The 19231-nt window shown below is 36.9% G+C and overlaps 1 protein-coding gene across 1 annotated transcript in view; it reads right to left on the minus strand.

The window, feature by feature from the left end:
* Positions 1-18748, minus strand: part of LOC146137172 (serine protease 23-like) — a 33279-nt gene extending 14531 nt beyond the window's left edge. The window contains exons 1-2 of the mRNA XM_083393418.1: positions 18657-18748; positions 5319-5997 (exon numbers count right to left, since the gene is read on the minus strand). Coding sequence (XP_083249544.1) covers positions 5319-5894 — 576 coding nt within the window. The 5' untranslated portion in view covers positions 5895-5997; positions 18657-18748. The remainder of the gene's footprint in view (positions 1-5318; positions 5998-18656) is intronic.
* Positions 18749-19231: the final 483 nt, after the last annotated feature.

The following is a 19231-nucleotide window of genomic DNA, read 5'->3' on the forward strand; positions in this document are numbered from 1 at the left end:
CATTTTGTAGAAAAATAATAAAATTCAGATTTAGGCTTTTTTGTGACAGGTCATAGAATTTCCCGAATTATAAGCATAGCAAGTTTACAAGACGGCAAAGCACAACCAAAAACCACCATAAAACTCTAAACTTAGTGCAATTTACAGCGAAGTTTTAGCGTGGCTACATTGTTGTACATTGTGGCTCTAAAGTGGGCGAAGAGCAATTCATAAAACCGCGAAATAAGTGTAAGTGTCACTTGGCATTATGCGCGGGCGCTTAAAGCCTGTTACTGGACACTTTAAGAGCTCTCTCACTTACAATCGTTAGCTGTGGAGCAATCTTATGAAAGGCGACACCCACTAACTTTCACCACTTGCACCTCACGGTTTATCATCTCTGTAAGTTGACAGCGGATAACCACGAAAAATTAAAAAAACTAAACATAGCAAGAGCAGCAAAGCTGATACTGAGTTGGTTGCATTTTGAACGTTTCGAATATCTATTCATTCGTTTTCAACATAGTGACAACGAAACCTCCAAAATGTGCTATTTTCTTCTGTATGGGCTTTGGTATTCATTCCACGTCTTACTACAACCTCCAACCATTTATGCTCCAACTAAACACGTTTACAAAAAACAGTCAATATAAGCCAACAAAGTTCCAAAATTGAACCTTGGAAAAATAACAAGAGGGTCGGTGAAGTTTACGATTGGCAGAAGCTATTTACCAGGGATAAAATAAGTTAAAATAATACGTTTTTTCCACCCTTGGGAAGGCGACTTGGACAGGTCGCCGAAACGCTGGCTGGAGTGGATTTATAATTACCAGAGAATCTATTTTTGATTAATACAAGCCTGGTGACAACAGTTGATATAACAAATCTGCTTTTATAAGGCAGCCGTTTATTTTTGAAGCCAACTGATCAAGTTTTGGGTTTCAAAATTCAAAAGTAATGGCATATACTTGTTTTGTGCATTACGTCACGTATACAGGAAGGGCGTAAGTGCGCAGGACGGAAACGCAGGCGGTCGGAAGTGCAGAGGGTGAAAAGTTTATCCGCAGTTAAGATAATGTTCTGTGGTAAAATCACTTCCTCACAACTCGACAAAACAAGCTGGATTTAATCGAACTTCCGGTGGGCGCTTTCCAAACCACAACAAGCGTGTTTTGAGGTCCTTGACCCCAAAAGTTGGCGCGATTTAAACCATATGTTCAAAATAACCCATTAGTACCATTTCCTCCGCCGGAAAGTCAAAATTAGAATGCTTTTGGAGCATAATGGCTGGGGTTTTAGTAATACGTAGTACGAATATCAAAGTCCATACAGAAGTAGGTAACATTTTGAACGTTTTGAATAAATCTTTATTTATTTTCAACAAGATTTATTCGAAAAGTTTAAAATGCAACCTACTTCTGTATGGGCCTTGGTATTCCTACTATAGAGTCCTTGTTTGGCACATTTTCGAAAAATGGAGCCAGAGGCTTATTTTGCGAACAGAAGCGTTTTATTTCGCGGTTTGCGCAATTACCTTTCCATTAAACTTCCTAGTTTAATTCTCTCATAAAACAAAAACGTGAATTCCTTGCATGAAACATTTCAATTATATTGATTCAAATTCTTACTCTTAAAAGTTTTGTTTAATAAGTTTTTAAAAACGACAACCAAAACGTTTTTATATTTAATATTAAGTTTTAATTTGCAATATCAACATGTATTGCATGGCAACGGAGTTCTAGAGAAACCATCGTTGCGTAATGGCCGCTTTAGTTTATAAGCGAGTTTCAACCTCGCAACACTAATGTGGTTTCCGGTTATAATTGCAGCTTAGTTTTCAGTCGCTTTTTGAAAAGGGCGCGTCTCTTATGTGAGAATTGCTTTTTTTAAACACACCTATTATTTTACCACATTCGCCGCAAGCAAGATTAGGTCGGGATTTTAAATGACTAATAAAGTAAAATTGTTTTTTATTATTTAGTTGGCGTTGTTGTTAAATTGAAATGGCCTTCAAACAAAACTTAAATTTATTAACTATATATAATACATGAGTGTAAACTGTTTGACAGCCATAATATTAATCAACAAAGCTTCTCTGAAAATTACCAACCCAAGTTCTATAACATGTCGTATTTACTACAAATATAAAGTGCGGAAAGGTAACATCAAATCACATTAAAAGTTTTTTCTTTAGTTTATTTCATTCTTAGCAATGTTTACGGGATCATTGAAATACACAGCCAATGATGCCTTTTTAAACCTGTTGTATAAGAGCGCCCCAGTTAGCCGACCGTTAATCCCCGCTTGAATGCCTGTGGTTACTTAAAGGGCTAAATTACATTGGTTTTATGCTTGGCAGCAGATTAGTTAAAATGCCGAGGGGAGCACAGTAGAGCTCTGTACTTTAGTCCGGTAATTTCATTACAATCCCGCTTCATCCAATTTCTAATCGAGTTAGATCGGGACTCGGCAAAATTTTTTTGCTGCTAAAATCCTAGTTTTCTAAAGAGTTTTATTTTGCTAGAATTATGCTGTTAGTTTGGTGAAATTTGTTAATGCTGGCGTATTTATTTTCTGAGTGGATCTTATTGTTATGTGAGTTATTTGATTGACAGCGAAAAATCACACATCTTCGCAGAAATATCACGAGGATTTGAAACCCACAGAAGCACGATTCGCCTCAGTATTTCCCGATCCAGTGCAATGATAACAATATCGGTCCTTAAAATCTGAAATCGTGAGAAAATTTCGAAATGCCAAAACCTTAAACCCGACTTTAAATTAAAACCTTAAGCAAAGGCCATTTGCTTTTAGGCTATTCGTTTTTTGTTTTTTTCCTTTATTTTAAGGAAGTGGCTATTTGACCGGATCGCTCTTTTACACTTGCACCTATACGTGATTATTTATTGATTTATTTGGTTAAGGTTTGGGGTTAGCGTTCGGGTTTGGATAGTGATAGTATAGTAAACTACTAAATTTAAATTTTCGAGGTTTGCATAATTTCCATGATTTATTCCAAAATCGATTTAAATTACTTTGTTAGCCGGGTAAAAAGCCTCAGGAGGTGCCTGTAGGCGATATTTACACTTGCATCGGTTAGTGATTATGTGCTGATTTAAACTACTTGGTGTCCGGGTGAACAGCCGCTTCCTTATTTTATTCGCCCGGATGTTTTAGCTTCCTTGTAAATTGTCGGAGGGTTGTTAAACCACGGGAGCGTGGATTAAGCAGCTTGGAGTAATTAAGGTGCGGTGCAATTGACATGAAGGTGCGACTTGCGACTCCCTATATACGATCATGATTTATTTGCATGTAAAAAATGCGAAATATTTTGCACTATTTTTAATCGCAGACAATAACGATTATAAATCACATCCATTAGTGACTGTGCATTGATTTGGGTTAGGGTTGGGGTTAGCGTTTGGGTTAGGGTTGGGGTTGGGGTTGGGGTTAGGGTTGGGGTTAGCGTTTGGGTTTGGGTGGTGTATAGTATTAAATTGAATTTCCGGCGTTTCGCATGATTCCTATGATTTATTTCCGTGTGTAAATTACTTTGTTAGCCGGGTAAATAGCCGCTGAAAGTTCCATGGGTTATTTTTCCGGCCCGCTCTTTTATGGATACACCCATTAGTGAATATATATCGATTTATACAACTTTGTTGACGAAGTAAATCGCCTCTCAGAATTCAAATCGTGTTTTTTGAAAAACGCTTGAAAGCAAAGTCTCACACAACTTTCTTAAATTTTGTGTTTTGTGCAAAAAGTGGCGATACGAAGACTTTGTCGTTGGTCAGCGCGAATTAAAAAATCCCACTTATAAATGGTTAACTGCTATGTGAATCAGATTTAATGTCATATTCCGTGCGTTGGCTTTACTTCATATTTTTTTGCAGCAAAGAGCTCTACTTGACGCCATAGCAGTGTTGTGCAAAATCACGAAATTGATGAGTTTCAGTTAAGGCGCTGCACACAATGGACTCGCGCGATCTCCATTGTTACCGAAGAAACGCTAACGCAGCGATATTTTTACGCAAAACAAAATAAAGAATGCTGACAAACCGAGAATATGGTGGGATGACGTTTTGTGACGCACGTGGGAAAACTGTGGCACACTTACTTACTTCTAATCTGCACATACTTGCATTTTACCAAAATCAAGGTAATATAGATAAAAAAACAAATATAAATAATCCAAAATAGAAAAAAAATGAATAAATTAAATACGCGGAAATACTAATAAAACAAAAAAACACAAAACTTGACCTTTTATCTAAATTATGAGCTGCGTTACTTGTCTGGAAAAATGTATGTTGTTTTTTACAAAAATATCGCAAATGTTGAACTATTTTTAGATGACTGTCTAAAATTTGGCGGCATCTGTTTACACAATTAAGAATTAACTCGTTGAAAGTATCTTGTTAGAGGCAAACATTAGGTTGTATCTGACGTTCTTGAGTTTGAGACCGAAGATCGATTCTCGTGCAACATTTTTGAGCCGAACTCAAGTTTACCCTGGGCTAATATTGACTTCAACAAACAAACCTTTTGTTTATGTTTGATGCACCTTATCATTGATGCTTCCAAAAAACACACAACGTTCGTGCTTATGCAACACACAATGCTATTGTAAGCCTCAGTTAAGGCAATGCAAGGTTGTTAGAGCACTGAAAGAAGGGCGACTGCTCAAATCAAACACTCGCGCCGAAGCAAATAACGTGTCTAGACGTAACCCCGCCCACCAATCTACAGAACACCGGTGCGCCAGTAATACTGCGATGTTAGGAGCACGCCAAAGCTTCAACTGACGGTCTGGACTTTTTAGTCGATTTTAAATTGCGACACAAATGCCTATTTTTTTTAATAAAATTACCTTACTTTTTTCTGACATGTTTCTTGAGCGTGTTTCAAAAAATCCGTTTATAAAAGTGTTTAAATAATATTCTTGTTGGTAATAAAACAAACCTGTTTTTAAGCAACCTTCAAAAGAATTAGGAACCATACTTTCAAAGATACAGCAGCAAAAGCAATTATTCAACACCAAAATAGTATGTAAAGTTTTGCGCATATTCTGTCAGTTGCTATCAACCGTGCTATCTCAACTACAGGTAACGGTAAGCACTCTAGTTAAACCAAAGTTCATACGAAAGTTTAGGACATTGTGGAAACGTTCTAATAAAACAATGTGCATAATCAACGCCATAATGATAAAAAACTTAAAACTAAACATTCAACCTAAGTTTTGAAACAAAATGCAACTATTGAAAAATATTTCGTTGCTGTTTTTTAAAGATAAACAACATAAAAATGCGCCTCGATGAGAAAGGTAACACTTGACTTACCTTTAGATAACGCTTTCCGTCGTGAATGCAGTGGGCTGTTGTTAGAACATGTTTGGGCCCGATCAGAACCCCGCCGCAGCCGTTAGAGAGTCGAACAACTGCTGAGAAGGGGAATATGTTGGCGAAGCGCTTCACGTTCAGGTTGTACCTCGTGTCATAACCGAACACAGCTCTCCTGCGTCTAACAATGCTCGCATTCGACTTCTCCACGTTGCTTTGTTCTTGTACAATGCTACTGTGACGAAATAAATCGCTCGGTATATCTGTGACGTTGACAAGGGTTTTCACTCTAATTTCTTGCTCAACGTCGAGCGTTTCGTAGCTCATCTGGTTCTCGATTTCCTGCAAGGTCACCGGAAGGTCACCTTTGGCAAGCTCGCATTCAAGGTCACATTCCACGTGGAGACCTTGGGGTACACGACCTTTGAACTCCGCCCGACCCTGGACCAGTTCTGCTACGGGAAGTAGGTTGGGTAACTCCGGCTGTTTCCACGACAGCTTCTCGATGTTGGCGAGCTGACTGGCGCCGCATAATGAGGCTAGGAGCAAGCAGCAGAATACACGGAGCTTGTACATCACGATTGCTCAGCACACAGCACCTTTAAACCTCAGCTTAAGTCCGTTGCTTACTTTGACTGAGGTGATATCCAAGTGAGCCTGAGCCTTAACCAAGCGCGACCTGCGAGAGAAGAAAAAGGTTTAGCCTCGTTTTGAGAAGAAGGCACGCTCTCTCGCGCAACTACGTCACCCAGTGCTTTTTAGCGCTGATTTACGGCTCCATTTGCTGTGTTTAACGTCCTAAGGTTGCTCGTAACTTATGTAATGTGTATTCTGCGCCGCATACCACAAATTATAGCACATTGGGTCGAATAATGACGCGAACTTCCACAAGCAGCATTGTTAGCAAAACGCCAGCTCAGCGCTGGTCTAGAATCTTACCACGTTTTTGTCTGGGGGTTTATATTGCTAAGATTATTTGGGTTAAGGTGTAAGTTGACGTTTGGGGTTGGATGGGTTAAATATTATTATTATATTTATTTTCCTATATTTATTTATTCTTTGTCATTTCAATTTTGACAATTCGTTTCGTGACTAACAAAAAGTGGTGTGATTGTAGCGCCCACCAGTTCAAATTTAAGATAAACCGTCAAACGATCCTAATTAGTTTTACAAGGCATAACATAAAGCGAAAATCAGTTGAGATCCTACAATACAAAACTTTGTAGCTACAATACAAAACTTTGCAGTTGGCAAAAACTGATAGATTGGCACGTTTAAAACCAAGAACATTTGTTTAATGTAATGTAATTAGTTTGTTTGTCGAACTTATGTGACGATTGCAATTAATGTTTGCTTTTCTTCACTTACTAAGCATCATCGGGTGCTTTCCCGCTTCACTATGATGTAATAACAAGCTTTTTTATGCGCTGTGACGTCAGATATAACACAATGTGACGCCATACAGCACTAAATTCAGCAGAAGTTATTTTGCCCGCACCTTATTTAATAAAGTACTATCAAATTATAGCGTGATTTTACAAACTCGAGTGATTATTTTAAGTTTTGAATGTAGAATACAAATCTTTTCTATTTATATTTACAAAATTCCTTATACAGTTTATATTCAGTTTCCCAATATCTGGCATTCCAAATGTTTAATCACTGCTCTGAAGCCTTTATCCACCAGCTTTAACTTCTTGCAGGTTTCCTGGGGCCTTAAGAGGTCAGAAGGGCCACTTAGAATCGGCCGGCACCAAATTATCGACGAGTTTGGCCGTTTTCTTAATACCAGGCCGAATATTTTTTTAATCCTAACAGCTTTTAATTTCCCACCCTGTATTCCTGTCGTTTTCTTTGTGACTTTAGTGGTGCAAAAACAGCAGGAGCGCAGGGTGGAAAACATCGAGCCGGCTAATTTTAAGTGGCCTTGTATTCTGGCCGTTTGTGAAGTACTTTTCACAAGTTGAACCCCATTTGTCACACTAGAGTGCTCAGCGATGCGTAACGCCCTGGGTTTATTGCAAAACATCATCTTTTCTGCCACACTGGAGTCTTCAATTATATGGTAACAAGATACGCAGGATGCAGGCGTACTATCCGCGGCATGCTTTGATAGTTGGACATCGACTGTGAGACCATTCATGGAAAAATGCCGTTTTATAGGCTTAACCTATGTTATCACTTTAACAATTTTTGGTTTGTTTAATTTCTGTCTGAAGCAGAATATACTGTAGTCTTATTTATTTATTAAATTAATAAAACTGAGCAAGATAAATGCTAAAAAAAGGTCGCACTTCTAGGGTAGTGAAGGGTCATTTCTTACTTTTACCTATAATTTTGCGTCTTACTTGGTTCATGGTTTAAACCGAGTTTGCAAATAAAATGTTTCGCAGAAACTGGGTAAAACTAAGCAAAATTTACAAAACCTATGTTATAAAGAAACCCAATGACTTAAGTCCAAGACAAGTGGTTCAAACTTGAAAACTATCGGCAAACTTGAAACTATAATATACACACAGATGTTTGCAACCGAGATCTACAATTCCCAACGTTGAAGGCTTCGTGACATTAGTTTAATGCACAAAAATACGCACAATTGGATAAGATTGTGGAAAGGCTTTCAAGTTGTGATCCAACTTCACCGCGAGTTGTGAGTTCAAATCTGGCCCAACCTTCTGCGGCCGCCACACAGACGTAATGTCAAGTGTTCGCTCATAATTGCCACTTAGTACGTAACAATCAAAGTCTAGAATGCCACGATAATAAAGCGGAAGTGTTTCGTCATTTGAGGTTTTTGTCGACAATTTAGATTCCAGGTAATCATAGTTCTTGGTGATTTTTGTTGGAGGCGCCAGGGTTTTATAATGATGTGTATTGTAGGTCGTTTAGCTTCGATGTCGTCTTTGTTAGGTTTAATTGTGCTTTCAGGTAATTCAAGCAATTAACGAATTAACCGTTGTGTAACTATTATAACTATAGCTTATAAACTTCGCATAACTCGGCCAATTGCCCTTAAAAACTTGCTAATTGTTTTTGTTAATTTTATAGCTGGCAGTATTACAACTTTTCTATATTTTAGTGGTTATATCGAAACAAAAGAATATGATTTTAAACTCTTTTGAAGATTTTTTTTCCTAAATTAAAAATGCCGTTGATGGCAAACAAATAGGTGCCTTTTAAAAAAAATCTATTCAACTGTATTTTTAAGATGTTTCTGATAATCAAAGTTAGTAATTTTACCAGTTGAAAAGAGAAATGTAATATAACTCAAATCCCCAGAATTAAACAAAACAATGTAAACATAAAAACTGTTTGATATCAACTAATAAGTAAAAACCGCAACAAAACATAAAGCAACAAATTAAATAAATTACATGTCGCACTGCGCAATGGTTTGCCATATTTCCAACTATTTATAAACACGCCTTGTAACTTTTGAACTTATCTCGTCAGAATCGTTATTGGCCAATGTGACGTCATAACGAGATTTGTTGCAATCCACGCGGGAAGCATTGTTGGCGTCGGAATGGTCTCGGGGGAATTCCCCTGAACACGAAGTCTATTTAGATCGCTTTGACTGACGTCACAAACACATTGGGCTTTGATGCGTGACAATAAAGCGCTTATTACGTCACAGAGCACCTAATGATATTAAGTATTTAAATGTTAGCAGTCTAGCTTCGAATTCCTTAAATGGAGAAGCTTAGGAGCTGCCTTGGAATATTAATATTGTGTTTTGTAGATTGATGCACAACTACGACAATATAATATAAAAGTAAGTTTTGCGGACAAAAGTATAGAGGCCCGATTGGATAAAAAAAAGCACTCTTGGTTTAGGGTATTTACAGTTATAGCTTATTCAAGATAAGTACCTATAAGTATATTTAAGCCGTTCTTTGCAGCATTCAGTTGCAAGATTAATCCACCAATATTGGGATATTTCATCGCCAAACCATAAACCGGTGACATTTATTCGAAATTTACCGCAATTCCTTCATTTTTTCGCCAAACAAATCCACTTTGCGTCTGACATTTCCAGTAATTCGACTCGCGTCTATCCAACATTCCCATGGGCGCACAAATCGCGCTCCCACCACTTCACGGATCGCGCCGTGCTTTGTGACGTCACACAGGAGTGAGGTAAGGCGATCGTCGCCGTGAATTTGCGACCGGAATATCGTTTAAAAGGTTTCGTTTGTTGTCAAACAATGGCGACTGTTGTATGAACGCGAGAAACCCCATTGTTATGTGTCAACAAATAATCGTCCTTGATTGTTAGCGAACAAACGAACTTGCCGATTGTTGATTGTTGACCTTGACAATGCCACATTACGGTAATGAATAGAGAGACGGCATTATGACGTAACAAAGCGTCCATTGTGTTGAGCGCGCGGGTTGTTCCCTTAAACGTTGCAGGAAGCGAGCGAAGGCACCTGTTTCAATTCGAGATCGCATTCCGACGCTTTTTGATCAGATGTAATTGAATATTTGGGAGAAAATTTTGCTAGCACGAGGCTGAAGCCAAAACAAATAAAACGTGCGATCCCTGCTAATGATTTTCGGGCTTGGGGCTGTGGTTTTTGCAACGTATTCGCACTTAAATGGATCGTAGAAAGTTAATTTCAAATTACTAGCGCAAAATATAATCGGTTTAAAAAACACTTTTAAAGCCGCAAGCTTATAGAAGATGTATTTTTAGCATTTAACGATGATATTCGGGCAAAGGATACTCTACAATCTACACACTTCTAAATACCAACTTGCGTTGGAAATTTCGTTATGAGTGCTTCTCATTTATTGACGTTTTAGGGTTAGTCAGGATGTTTCTAAAATTTGTTAACCACAAATTGATTTCAACTAATTAATCTCAACATACAACCAGCTAATTCTATGCTATAGTTACACACGTTTTTAACGAACTGCTATTAGAGGAAATAACCAGTTGTAATTATCTGTGGTAATAACAAACAGGTTAGAGTCGGGGTTACCCAGTTGGGGAGTTTCTGTATCTAAAATCTGCTGGAGAAGTTAAGTTAACAAAGTGCTTTGAAAGACCGTTTAGGAAATAGACTGTTCGGTTCTTCAAAACAACTTAAAACAGCACTGTATAGCTGCTGATATTTAAATATGCTATTTTCATAAACTATGGCTTCTTCACGCTTTATGCTTATCAAAGGCGTCGGCAAAACTTTGTTGATGCTTCACATTACAATGTGGGCGCCATACAAATCATTCCAGCTTAACCCCATTCAAAGTTATTGACGTGGAGTGTGTTGTCAATAAGATCCAACGTTTTGTTGTTGTACTCTGTTGAGGCTCACCCGAACCTAAGGCCGTAATTTGGGTCAAAGAACGGGGCCTTAATTTAAACCCCGCACAGTGATTAAAGAAGCCATGTGATACTCAAGATAATCTCTTTGGAATTGAAAAAACAGCAAAAATTATCTGTCAAGCTAAAGTGGTAATATAAGATGGAAAATGGATAGGTAGGACTTTTATAAATAAACCATTTAATACTAAGCTAGCAAAGGGAGTTTGACCACAAAATACTGTGTGAGGTACTTTTTCAATTGTCTCAATGGCGAAAACTAGAAAATAAACACAAATGGTTTGTAAAAGTACTATGAGTTGGTAGTTTGAAAAATGTCCTTCTAATTTGTCTGAGTATTGAAAAACTTAACCATAAACATTTTAAATAGCGTGAAAATAACTTAAACTGTAAAGTGGTAATTAGAGGGGATACATGGATTTCTGGTACTTTTAAATAAACCCCCATTATTAGGAAATTAGAAATGACTAAAAAATGTGCGGAATTAAGTTTTTTAATTGTATCGGTTCATATAAAAAACACGAAATAAATGCAGAGATAAAGTAAAATTAGCTCTGAAAACTGTTTAGTTGCTCAGTAAATTGTCTTGGTAGTAAAAAAAATATAAAAATAACCTTGAAATAGTGTACGAATGCCTTTGTAAACTTGGCAGGTTGGCCAAAAAAAATCACGTACGGTTGCCGTTTGAAATTGAGGTTAGCGAGTGAGTTTTTGGCGCGTCTTTGATGCTACAGCCTGGGTGGGCAGCGGATTACAGATTAGATTAATGTGTCGCTTGTGAGGTCGGCTTTTGTGCTTTGAGCCACTGGAACCTCCCCACGCCACTGATTTCCGCAGCACTTTCATGTGGTTTGCGTTGTAAAGGTGCTTTATGGAACTTTATGGAGGCGGAAATATTAAACTGACGCGATCGAACATCACTAGGTTCGCTAGTTTTGGGTCACGTTTCATTTTGGAATCTTAAAATTTTTTATTCGGCGTCTGAGAGCTATTTGAAAACTGGGGATTTTTTTAAGACTATCACTAAAAATTGTCAAAGGTTTGTTTTTCATTCCAAACTTTATCAGCAGCGACAAGAGACTTTTATTAAAGTTTTACTTAAAGTATGCAAAATAGTTATTATTTTTTTATATTTGTATGCGGTAAAATTGTAGACTCTATAGGCCTACTCTCAATTTTGACAAATAAGTTTTAAAATAGAAAATAAGGAATTGTTCCACGATTTAACAACAAATATGAATCAGAAAGTTACGACTAATTCACATTTATCCAGAATGCCACCCACTTGATTTGGAACACAGTACATTTTAAATTGGTGATCTGGCCAGTGTTTCTGTAACCTATATCGTCATTATGTGGTTTTGATCCCAAAGCGAGTTCCATTTTAAATTAGATTATTGAACAAATTGCTTGAGGCTTGTTGTGTGTATGATTTAAAGGATGGCTGAATCCAGGAAGAGTGGTTAGTTTATCACAAACAAAATAATGAAAATTGTGGTTGGCAAGTTATGTGAGACTGAGCAATGTTAATATAATGACCTTTCAACGCAGAAATCGTGGATATATTTTAAAGTTGTTTTTATTAGATTGTCACCGATACTATCACTTTGTATCGGGTATCGATACGATATTATCGGGCATCTATAGTACAAATAGGGGATTGGTATTGAATTGGCACCGACACCACCCAAGTATTTAGCTGAGCACAATTTAACCAATTAAGTGTGGAATTTAAAATCGCTTTTTCATTCCCTCAGTGTGGTTTAAATTTAGGCATTTTTGTTGTTTTTCGCGACAATTGTTTCTTCCTATTTTCTTCCCATTAAAGTAGTGAAACATAAGCGCAGCTGGCAGGGGTGAACCAGGTCCAAATCATGTTCCACCACCGCAATACACACAGCGGTTTGACCAAGTGAAGCTCCCAGGAGTAAGAAGATATATTTAGGAAGCGATTAAGGACTTGAACTTTTCAAAACGCAATTTTCACACGAAACTGGTGGGAATTTTAAAGTTTCGATTTGATTTTTCTGTAAATTGGTAAAAAGTGTCTTGAAACAAAATATGGCAAATGCACCGCGTGAATGTTTCGAGTTATTCTGTCGCTGTTAAAATGATATTTTTAGAGAACTAATAAGAACACTTTTTTAAATACTATGGTCGATAGTTTAAAATTATTATCTGTATCTAAAAAAGTTCATTGATTTGTATAATGAATATTCATGCCTTATTTTTTTAATACTAGTGACAATGTTACGATACTTCATATAACTGTCTGGTTTAATTGTTTGCCTTCAATGCAGGTGTCTGTTAAGCGTGCGTCATCTGAAGCATTTGAAAACAAACTCAAGTCACCACTTTTCATGAAATGCTAGCGATGAATGATGACTTCATTTAAACGAAATATGCGATCTCTTTACCCTGACTGAGTGAACGTGTGCCTAGAATTTCACACCTCACCTAAAGTTCTTCTCATTTTGTTGAAACTTCAAGTTTCCCACCTGTCAGGAATGACTGATTGAATGTTTATTTACCAAGGCTTGAGATAAGTTTGCTCGAACCATCCTGGACCTAATCTCGGATTAAGATCAATTTCAAATCCGCAAAAAAACCTCGAAGCACATCGATTCGGTTCCACCAAGTTGAAGGAACGCGAAAGTTTTCTGCCACATATTTGTTTGACAAATTCGACCTGAGGTTACACCGTGTCGGGTGGAGATATTTGCCAACACTAGCTCCCAACACACACAGCTTATAAACGGCTCATTTGCCAGCGAACCCCAGTACATTAACCCCTGACCTTGCAGATTAGATGCTCGGATTCTGCGGCAAAGTGAGACGTTAACTCAATCAACGTCGATTTCACAACCAGCCTTGCTTGTCTTAACGCTTGGATTATGTAAATACGCACAAGTGAGTGGAACTTATCGACGTAATAGAGATGGCGTCTGCGGTTTAAAAGTGAGAGGTTTGTTCGAAACGCAAGTTTTTTAACTGCAGAGTGTAATTTAAGGTGCTGATATGTTGACTGTTTGGAAACTTACGGATAAAACGCACACTTTAGAAAAAACGCAAGGTCGAATAGTTTGATCGACGTTTGGTTTTACTCGCATCACGTGACCTGAATGGGGTCGGGGTAAGATGGGGCGCGCTTTTATTTTTTTTATGAAATATATTTGTTTAATCCACATGACAATAGAAGTTGCATCAAAACCCTTACATTACAAAATGTTCGTCTTCTAATAATACATAAAGTTTTATTTAATTGCACTCCACTTGTGTCCCAAGCACTCCAGGGACCTCTTGTATTACCTGTCAATCATCGCGTGTTAATATCACATTGCAATATCATTTGTCAACGTCACAATCCAAATTTCCCACACATTCTATAAATACATTTCATCCTGATTGACCACGCGCCTTTAGAGGTCAACAGCCTGCTTTGCAAGGTCCTTTATTTGGAGTGGTGCATTGTTACGTCACGCTGTAAACAATGCACTTTACCCCCGATCTTTTCGCGTGACGGGTTCAGGGGCAATTTCCGACCAACTATTTGTGACGTCACTGAAGCAGCGCCGTCGTGGCTCAAGTGTTTGTGACGTTTCAATGCTTGCTAAAAGAATTTTCGGGCGAAAGTTGAAAATTACAAAGTTGACCAAACCATTGTTGAACATATTAAGTGCGTATTTGCTTTTCGATTTTATTTTTTTGTTCTAAATTAAGTAATTGTTTCAAATAGTTTCTTTGAACGCCCAAAAACTTGCTTAAAAATGTGGAAAGTTTAAGTTTTCAATTTCAACCTTAAGACCTGGCATTTAACCGTGAAAAGTTAAAAAAAATGTCGGAGTTTAAAAAAATTGTGTGAAATTGAAGCATTTGTCGTGACGTGCAAAATACAATTTTAAAAACAATTTTTTTATAAATGGTTATAAAAGATATGTTATTTTAACCCTCCACAAGTACAAGATAAAACTGGATTTTAAAACTCTATAAGAAAAAAAGGGAAAACAGCTCATTTCCGTTACTTTAGTGGAGCACTACAAGATCCACTTGCAAGTAGTGGTTCGTGCAACGTTGCTTTATGTAAAAGCTCATTAGCAAGTTGTTGAGCTAAAGTTGTGCTTCAAAACTCGTTTTGTTGATGGAAGGAAACTAAAACCGCAAATGAGCTTGGAATATTTTTCTAAAGTAACATTTTGAAGCACTTTGTTGGTGTGAAGCCTAATTATGCTTGGCCGGCCAACAGAGTAATGCTCCACTCATAGCTCACTGAGTCTTACAAACTTTTAGTGTATATAAGTAAAACACTTGTGTGAATTAAATTAGGGTTGCCGTGCTGAAAAAGATCATTTATAAAGCATAGTGTCTCGAAAATAAATTTGGTTAAGGTAGTATGTAGACAATCTTAAACTCCAAACTTTGTAATTTTTACGTATTTAATTTTCGTTTGGTATCTTTATACGTTTCACGACTCAAATAAATAATTAGACTTTTGCCACATTTAAATCAAATCAAACTTCTAACCATTTCGCATTCCAACCAGACCAAACATTTAAGCTTAACAAATAATACAAAATTCGATTTTTATTTTAATGACGTCACTCATCGTTTGCTGACTCTGTCTGTTATTACGTCATAATGGGTAACCCTAAAATAGTGGTACACTGCTGATTAAAAATGATTTTAGATTTTCCCGCTTTTATTTCAATCATATTTGGATGCAAAAGACAGAAATAAATCCGATTTGTTTTTACAATATTTAAAAACCAAAAAATAAAAAAACGGTGATTTTTTAACTCGTTGTTTTTAGTTTATAACTCGACGAAGCGTCCTCAAAACAATGGTTATTGTTACGCAACAAACGACGCCCGACCTCGGGTTTCTGCTTCCATCTGTTGTTAATCCCAACAACAAGGAAACGACAACAAAGTTCAGCCCCTTGTATGTTGTGCACACGCACACGCGCCCACACGCACGCACACACACATACACACACCCAAACCTAAATGCAAATTTACCCGACTCTTTTGGAGCAAGTTCTTTATTGGGCCTCATCACCAAACTTGGGCGCTTAAACATTGAAGTAATTTACGACATTTCTTTTAATTGCTAGTGTAATGCTTATTACAATTCATTAATCCGTTGTTAGGTTAATGGATCTCAAAAAAGGCGGTTTTTATCAAAAAAGTGACCTATTTTTACGCAAAAAGTTTATACCTCATTCCATACTAACATGAGGCAAAAAGATTTCGATTTTTCCAGCATTTTATTCTCACGAATATTGAATGACGTAACGCTTTTGGTTATGGCATTTTTCAAAACAACAAATCAATCAGCAACGCTCGATTTGAACAATTGCTCTTATGTTTCGTCATAATGTCCTTGTGGGAACTGATTGGTGGAGACAGAAATAGATTTTCTTGGACCCTTTAAGTGACTTCACATGGAGAGATGACAGCTAGGAGATCGAATTACAGGGTAAATAGAGTATTTACGGGGTCACTGAGGTACTGTGATTTGATTCGCTAAACGTTGGGTCACGTGGCTAAGGTGAAGTGCTGACAGATATTAATGGACGTTTTTTTTTGCTGAAAAAGTCCGGAGACTTCAAGTTTTTTGGTTGTGGTCAGCGCCTTTTTTTTCTCTATATCTCGTTAGCTATAACTTTAAAAAACCTCTGTAAAACTGAAAGCGATAAAGGTGCCGCACGTCAACAGCATAAGTCAGACATTTATAAACGTTTTGTTTGCAACTTCCACAAAAAATAACTTTAATTAGGCTTCTTACCTCGAGATGCCGTTTTAAACATATTTTAAACTTGTTTGAGCCAAGTTACTGTCGAACTAATTGGTTGACTTAATTTACATTTAGGACGGTGGAGTGAATTCTCTGCTGTTGGTCTGTAACAAGATCTAAAGCGTTTGAAAGACGCCAATTAGAGTTGAAACCAAGGATTAAAAACTACTTAGCACAGCTGCTTGTAAAAACATTGTTTCTTTAGCTTGGAAACCTCTTCAGTCTATTAATTACTGTTTAAATGTGAAGTCACATGTGGCACCTTTTTTCTGTCCATAACGTGCGGGTTTTTTTAATTTCTATTAAATAATTCATTCTACTCGTAAATTAGATTTTTAAAGCATTTTTTTCTATTTATTCTGTATTTTGCAATTGTTTTAATAATAAATTGACCCTGTATTGCCAAAATTGGATTTGAAAGCAGTCTAGGTAATGATAGATGTGTTGACGTCACATACACCTCATCGTACGAGCTTGAAATTCATTAAAGTTGCGTCGTAAATATTTGGACCATAAACATCAGCTCGTTTTGACCTTTTGTCAAGCTTGCGCGAAAAACCTCGTTTTCACAGGTTCGGGGAAACACCCTATAAGGAGATGCGGTTTCGATTCGGTTCGTCGGTTTGTTTCGGGTTGCGCAACTTCGCGTAATGTTGCGCAACTTAATCCGCGCTGCTTAAAGGTTAAGGAAGGAACACGAAGCGCGAACAAATAACAAACACCTGGAACAAATATCCCGGAGATTGAAATTTAAACATCGCTATAATGATGGTTGCTTTCGTCTTAATGCATGGAAAAACGTACAAATTAAAGGGAAATAAGAATGTACTTTTTGAATGTCATATTGTTGCGGTGAACAGTGTTCTCTAGCAGTTTTAATATAACTGAAACGGTCTCTTACAATTTAGCCCACTTTTGCAACGACAACATAGAATTGACGGCTATAACTTGGATGAAATAGTTGCGGTGTTAAAATGTCTAAGGAGCCACCAAAGACAACCTTAAATAAATTGTGTACAAGTTGTTTGTATAATAAAAAAAATGCCTGTAAATATCACTTTCACAATTAAAGGTCCCAGTGGCAGAAAATCACAAGGTATTGTGCTTAGAACGATTCTAAACTCTCGACTCTAAACTAAAAGTTTTTAGGGCACTTTATGTTGATTTAATTAAGCATTTCAGTTTGGGGTTTTGTGTGTTTATAACTTACGGGTTGGTTCGGGTGTGTTCGGAATTACCACGTTATGTGATGTAAGTGTTTACTTTGGCAAGGCATTGCTGGTTAATTGCTCTCATACCTCAAAGAAGTGTTTTTTAGTTTTTTTATTTATACTGAAAGTGATTTGAGTCAATGAGGTAAACTGAAAAAAAAAAGCGAAAAAATATAGGTTTATATGTTAAAGTGTTCTTTTCTTTACCTGCGGTTCACCCGGCAACCTTCCATGGCGCACCGGTTAAGGAGCGCTTCCCTAAAGTGACGTGGGGATGACTAATGGGAGATTTAGAAAACGATGAAACTTTTTATTTCTGGCTCTCAATAAAAATAGATTTAGTTACTTAACCGGTAAGGCCTACAACTTGCTTTACATCAGATTTATTTTCTTTTTTTTATTTCAAATGAACAAAAATTGAATTTTTTTTATCGATTGAATGTAAATATCAATTCGGTATGTAATTTGTAGGCTGGTGGAATCAGCTCTATTTTTAAATAAATAAATTTGTTAGGTCTGGATATTTTAAATATTGCTTTTACAAAGATTAAATGATGTTGCTTATGGTGCACAGTGACTTATTGTAAACAGACTCACATGACAACATTACTTCATATTAACAAATATTGAGTTATATATAAACTGTTGCTACCAGGCATAGTAATATAAATAAAAAAACAGCTCCTCTGGTAATTTTAATTGATTCACCCTGACGAAGGCGGCTTGCATAGGTTGCCGAAACGTTGATAACGAATTGAAACTACCAGAGAAGCTGTTTTTGATTTCTATTGAGTTATATGTTAAGATACATTTATAACTAAAGCACGTGCTTCGTAAGTTAATACAAGATCAGTATTCCCAACGACGTTGGTTCGAATCTCACCCAAGCAATGTTTTGCAAACCGCAAACTTTTTAATGTCTATTTATAGTAGTTTCGACGAATGACAAATAAAGCATAAACAAAGCAACCTATTAAGTTATTAAAGTAAGATAAATTCACAAACCTCGTGTTGCTTCCAGAAGATTTGATGACCAAGTTTCCGTTGCACAGCTTTTTATCAAAATATATATTTCATCATTTAATCTAAAGAAACCTAAAACGAAGATAGAGTGATCAGTTTTGAAGCTTCCAACGCTATTTAAAGCTGCAAACAATGCTCCGCATTTGTAAAATACAATCATCGATGCCCGATAATATGGGATCGGAACCGATGCCCAACGACAAGTGGTAGTATCGGTACTCGTCGATACTTGGTTTGTATTGGTGCCGATATAATGTCGAAAACAAAAAATATATAGAGGGGAAAAATGCTTTTTCACTATTATTTATTTTCTTTGAGCATGGCAGTGACGTCATTTGGTATCTAATCGGATCGCGATAATGTTTGTCCAAAATATCGGGTATCGTTATCGGAACAACATGTCGAACACCGGACATCCCTAAAAACAATAAGTGGCATTGTGAACGTTTGCTACTATTCTCATTAGGAGTTCATAAACTTTAAAGTTTTCATGAATGTTTAAAAAGTCTTCTGTTTGGTATTTTCATGCCGAATCAACTGGTTACAAATATTGAAGC

This window comes from Ascidiella aspersa, chromosome 7, assembly GCF_963924565.1.
Source record: "Ascidiella aspersa chromosome 7, kaAscAspe10.2, whole genome shotgun sequence".
NCBI classification, from domain to species: domain Eukaryota; kingdom Metazoa; phylum Chordata; class Ascidiacea; order Phlebobranchia; family Ascidiidae; genus Ascidiella; species Ascidiella aspersa.